Source organism: Podarcis filfolensis (genome assembly GCF_964270895.1).
Source record: "Podarcis filfolensis genome assembly, chromosome: 14".
Taxonomy (NCBI): domain Eukaryota; kingdom Metazoa; phylum Chordata; class Lepidosauria; order Squamata; family Lacertidae; genus Podarcis; species Podarcis filfolensis.
Window position 1 is genome coordinate 27,055,430 of NC_139616.1, and position 6,000 is coordinate 27,061,429.

The 6,000-nt window shown below is 44.9% G+C and overlaps 1 protein-coding gene across 5 annotated transcripts in view; it reads right to left on the bottom strand.

The window, feature by feature from the left end:
- WDR76 (WD repeat domain 76) overlaps positions 1–5,486 on the bottom strand; it is a 67,312-nt gene extending 61,826 nt beyond the window's left edge. For 3 of the 5 annotated variants that reach the window (XM_083586599.1, XM_083586601.1, XM_083586597.1), the window contains exons 1-4: positions 5,095–5,483; positions 2,342–2,701; positions 2,112–2,207; positions 553–608 (exon numbers count right to left, since the gene is read on the bottom strand). In XM_083586599.1, coding sequence (XP_083442725.1) covers positions 553–608; positions 2,112–2,207; positions 2,342–2,701; positions 5,095–5,181 — 599 coding nt within the window. In that variant the 5' untranslated portion in view covers positions 5,182–5,483. Of the gene's footprint in view, positions 1–552; positions 609–2,111; positions 2,208–2,341; positions 2,702–5,094 lie in introns of all 5 variants that reach the window. The other 2 variants (XM_083586598.1, XM_083586600.1) reach the window with 2 other exon arrangements.
- Positions 5,487–6,000: the final 514 nt, after the last annotated feature.

A 6,000-nucleotide genomic window follows, 5' to 3' on the forward strand; every position in this document is an offset into this window, starting at 1 on the left:
CCGCCAGTGCCCTTCCACTGTTTGGATTCAGTTCTTAGACTTAGACTGAGACACTATTTCCAGTTTTGCGGAGTTCGTAAACCAAATAGTTCTTAAACAGGGCTGTTCTTAAACCGAGGTACCACTGTACTACTTTTAAAATGATATTTTCTTTTTCACATACAGTGGTACCTCGGGTTACATACGCTTCAGGTTACATACGCTTCAGGTTACAGACTCCGCGAACCCAGAAATATTACCTTGGGTTAAGAACTTTGCTTCAGGATGAGAACAGAAATCGTGCAGTGGCAGCAGGAGGCGCCATTAACTGAAGTGGTGCTTCAGGTTAAGAACAGTTTCAGGTTAAGAACGGACCTCCAGAACGAATTAAGTACTTAACCCGAGGTACCACTGTATAATACAGCAGGTAAGAATTCCCAATAGCCAACCAGCAGGAGTTAGGCTCTCAGTATTAATTAGTTAAGTAGATTCAGGTACTATAACGACATAAAGAGGGAAAGGGGGGGAAATTGCCAAAATATTTAACCATAATGAATGGGTATGTAGTTTTACCTTTGTATTTTCGGAGACTGCACTCTGGCTGTCATATTACGAAGACTTGCTGCCGACTTAAGAGTGAAAGAGAAGATCAGATGCATAGAATGTAAGATTTATCCACTTCATAAAATTTCAATATTCTTGTTTCTGCTTCAATTTATTACATTTATATCCCACATCTATCTTTTTATTTCCCATAGCTTTTAACCTCTGAGGTATTTTTATTTCTGTTGCGTTTGGCTTTAGCGATACCCTTTACTGATGTCAACTGTTGTTACTGGTTTATTGAGTGGTACTCAACTAAGTTTATCTCAGAGTAGACACACTAAAATTAAAGAACATAACTAAGGTAGGTCCATTCACTTCAGTTTGAATGGCAAAATTTGGCAAAACTTAACTGAATGCCACCCATTCTGCTTTATGACTTACTGGAAATGTTTGGAAGGCCCTGATGTTTGCTGTATTAACTATTAGCTATGGAACCACTGCTGAAGATGTTAGAAACTGAGATAAGAAAGCTAGGAGCTAAATGCCACCTTAAACCTAGGTCAGGGGTCTGCAACCTTTAAGACAAAAAGAGCCACTTGGACCCGTTTCCAAAGGAAGAAAAACTGGGAGCCGCAAAACTCGTCATTATAAAAATAACTTTTTTGTCACCTTTTTTTATTATTTCTTTGTTTGACCCCTCAGAATTACTCCTCCTCATAGAAATAAACGTTAAATTAACAAGTTACCTTTTTTTTGTGTGTGTGTTCTTCACTCCCCTTCAAAACAGTGACCAGCGTACATGCCCCCTTTCAATGCAGTGACCAGCGTACATGCCCCTTACAATGTAGCGGGCGGGCGGGAAGATGACGTCGGGACGGTGCATGACTAACGCACACACCGCCCCCATGCGACGTCACAACCAGTACAGCGCCCGCCACAGTGGGGAGTGTTGGGGCGCACAATGCACCTCCTCCCCTCGCTAGTATCCGCCCCGGAGCCACGGCAAAGGTGTAAAAGAGCCACATGTGGCTCCAGAGCCGCGGATTGCAGACCCCTGACCTAGGTTATGGGCACAACAATGGAATATCTAGGTGAGCTTTTTTATAACATGAATACAAAGCTAAAAATCAATGAACTGCAGCTAAAATATGTTCATTTTTCACATGACCTAGTCCCTTCTCCTGCCCACCCCCTAATATTCTTAAGAGGGTCTCTTCTCCAGTCTTCAAAGAGTAGCTGGAAGTGGGAAGGCAGAAAAAGGTCCTCCTTTCCTTCCACTCTGGAGTTTTAATCTGAAATCTTAGGCGCAGTACTGCACCCAAAGCTCAGAAACTACTTGCACTAATGGAATTCCCTGTCGCAAAATGCACCTAGAACAATAGGAGTTTCAAACACTGATTCTCAAGTAAATTATACCACTTAAAAATATAGCTAAAGCCATGATGAAGACCAAGATCAACAGCGTAATCCTATTCCGAAGTAAGACCCATTGAGTTCAATGGGCCTTACTTCCAGGTTGGTATTTCCAAGGCTGCACCCCAAGTATCAGAACTTGTTGTTCTAATCCAGAAGACATTCCAACAAACCTCAAACAGCTTCAGGGAAGCAAAAAATTTGGCATTTTCTGTTATGTTCTTCAGTCTTTTCCTCTCATAAGCCGATAGTTGTGTTGAGACTTCCTCCTGCAACAACAAGCAAGCAAGCAATTATGTTTCAAAATATTCACAGGAGTTGAAGTTTTAAGCCATATCTTACATGTAATTCTAAGCACAGTATATAAGCAGTTATTTTCCTCACCAAATTAAGAGACACTTACATCATTTCTGTCACTCTCAGAATCCCCATCGGTCTCCAAATCACTGCTGACAGCCTCTACAACTGAACCACATCTGTGAGAATCCGTGTTGAAGACTACCTCGCTTACTCCATGAGATATAGCCCTTGTTTCTGAACTTGAATAATCGCTACAGATTTTCTTGGCTTTGGGTTCTTTACCGAAAGACTCCTCACAGCTGGAAAATTGCTCTAACAAACGTTTCTGAGGCAAATGCTTGTTGTGTTCTCCACATGCGGCTGACACAGGCGTGAGAAGAATTCTGATTTGTTTTGTCAAAGTCTTACTCTTCACAGGGCTTCTGGGGAGACATGTGGTCGGATTTTCAGTGGGTGTTGTCTCCTGAAAATGTGTAAGAAATAAAAAAAAACCCGTTATCTATTCCTTATCTATTGATTTATTATTGCAACACATTCCCAATGAACTTGTACTGGGAGTTACGTGAAATCCATTAGCAGAAATGTTTTAAGTTTGTCTGTCATTTGAGAATTGTTTTCTACTCCAGATCGTCATATCACTAGTGATGCACCCCATTCCAAAGAACAATTTTTTAAAAAATGTATTCTGCCTTCTAAAATTCTGATACGGTGTTCTCAGCTGCAGGAGTACCAACTTGAATAAAATACTGGGGGGGGGAGGGGAGCCCCACTCCACATAACTGATCACATGATAATAATAATAATAAATTTTATTTATATCCCGCCCTCCCCAGCCGAAGCCCCCCATTTGAATGGCAATCTTCCTCAACTATTTTGGGAGGCAGCCCTCTCAAATATTTTATTAGGGAGTAACCTCAGCCCCTAGCAGTTGGTACTTATGCTCAGCTGAAAGTGGGGAAATGAACGCTGACCTGAAACGCATGTAAGATGTAATCACCATTGAACACTTGGGGTGTTGCTTCGAAAAAACATGCAGTATAAAGAGTTAGCTAATCATCCCCTAATTTTGTATTTTCACTACAAACATCTGGAGGGCCAGAGTTTGCCTATGCCTGCATTAAGAGCTCACAGAGAACAAACATCTAACACTGGGGAGCAGGAATGCCACACACACACAATTGGCGCCCTCCAGATGTTTTGGACTACAACTCCAGTCAATCTCACTCAGAGAGCACATTCTGGCTGGGCTGACGGAAGTTTCAGTCCAAAACATTTGGAGAACCACTGGCTGGGGAAGGCCACACATTGTACCACAGGTCCATCTGCATGGTCTTCTTTAAACAGTACACCCATAGGGACCCTTGGAACAAGGTGCAACGTTGCGTTGTAAACCACCAAAGAGATTTTATTATGCTCAAGCAGCATATAGATTTTGTTAATTTACTGACTCTGGGATCCATCCATGTGGGTGGATGGCTGCCTGTGTCCATCCTGGGCCCTCTCACTAGTTTGTCATCCCAAGACAGCCCTCTGAGGCCAAAGTTTGTGGCTGGGCTCAAATGCAAAACCTGCAGAACTCCCCATTGGTGCCCTGGAAAAAGGGTGCGAAAGCCAACAGCTCAGTTGGTTAGTGTGGTGGGGAGCTTGCAGGTTCGATCCCCGTAAGGCAGTGTTCCCCAACCTTGGGCCTCCAGCTGTTTTTGGACTACAATTCCCATCATCCTTGACCACTGGTCTTGCTAGCGAGGGATGATGGGAGTTGTAGTCAAAAAACAGCTGGAGGCCCAAGGTTGGGGAACACTGCCGTAAGGGACAGCTGCATATTTCTGCATTGCAGGGGGTTTGGACTAGATGATCCTCAGGGACCCTTCCAACTCTGATTCTACGATTATCACATCAATTAGGAAGGCTGTCACAGCAAAACTTGGTACTGTCCCTGCCAGTGAGCCCCAAATGGGGCAGATCTGTGGGTGAACACCAACCTCTTTACCCACCCCCATCCCCCAACACTTGAGATATGCATGTACTGTATTTTAGGGCTTTTCTCTTGATTGCAACCTGCTTTGTTTTGAATATCTTATTTTCAGATTCTTGTAACCCACCCAGGACCCTCACAGTGAAGAGCAGGTAAGAAGTAATAATAATCCAATACTAGCGCTACTTAAGTGCAGCATAGTGGCAAATTTAGAAGTATGGGTTCCCTCGTGATAGTCACAGCCACACCCCTCCCAAGGTTATGCAACTTTCTAAGATTATACAATAACCTTATTACTTACACAATAATAGTGATTAGGGGTGCACTACAGCAACCAGCACAGAACTCCGTAATTGCACTACCAGGAACAAATTATTTGGAGTGCTCCAATATCTTCTTCTGGAGTGACTTAACTCCTGTGAAGTTCCAGGGTTTGGAACATAATTTTCTCCCCATTCTCTCGAACCCAAAAAGCGCCCCATGCGTTTCCAGTGTCCTTCAGTGCTTAATTTTGGAGCGTGAAGTGGCTAAAAAGCAACTGATGAACTGATTGATTTGGGCCCAGTGGGTCTAATCTCAGCGAAGCTGGCTGCAACTCAGAAGCGACCCACTGAAATGAAAGCAGACATGGCCAATTTTAAGAGTGTTAATTCCAGCATGTCCATTGGGAGCCGCCTACTACGAATAGCAAGGAAGTCGCCTTCGCCACAGGAGCCTCACGAGGAGCAGCGCTTTCATTAGCGGCGACTGAGGTGGGGCTTCCATTTTAAAAGTGGCCGGCGCCTATTATAAGCCCGCCGCGCCTGCGGAGCCTCCCGCCACCTCGCTTCCCTCCCCGCCTCCCTGTAAGGTAGGGCAGGCAGGCAGCCACAAAAACCCACCTGCTCCCGCTGCTGGATCAACGCCGCCGTTTCTTTCTCCTCCTCGAGCACTATCCGCTCCGTCTCCATGCCGGCCGGCTCACTCATCCTGCCTTCCCTTCCTTTCCCGCGCGCTGAAGCGGCTTCCTGGGCTCCGCGCGGGGCGGGGAAAAGGCGCCAATTCTGCTCCTCCTCCTCTTCTTCCTCGTGACCCGCTCAGCTGTGTAGCTTCCCGCCTTTACTGCCTTCTGGCCTAGGGCTACTCGTAAAACCTTGCGCGCCTGCTGTGATTATTTATTTATTTTTTAAATTCCAATTCATGCTGTGAATTGGAAGCGGGTTGCAACGAAAGACGAGTCAAACGCTGAAAAGCCACGAGCAAATGCAGCGCCCCGTTAAAATGCGGGACATTCCTCCTCCCTCACATACTGTACACCCCCAAATAAGTAAAAATGCCGCCATTCTTGCTTCAGCCTTTTGGGCACAAAGCGGGCGAGAGAACTGGTTGCTGCTATGCGGAGGTACAGGGAGGAAACACTCGGCCCGTTTTGACTTTGCATATTTATTATTAATAAAATTTATATACCACCTGGTTGTAAAAAATAAAAAAGCACATGCACACAACTAGACCCTTAAAGCGTATAGTTTTGTTTGTTCATTTACTGCATTTTATCTTGCTTTTCCTCCAAGGAACTCAAGGCGGTATACATAATTCTCTTCCTATTTTATCCATACACTAACCCTGTGAGGTAGGTGAGGCTGAGAGGCAGTGACTGGCCCAGTCACCAAGTGAGCTTCATGGCTGAGCGGGGGAGGAGGGATTTGAACTTGGGTCTCTCCAAGTGAATGAGCAGCCTTGCCTCAAGAACAGATATGGAGAGACTTTACTCAAACTGCTTTGAAAAGGCACAGGAAGTCTTGCAAAAG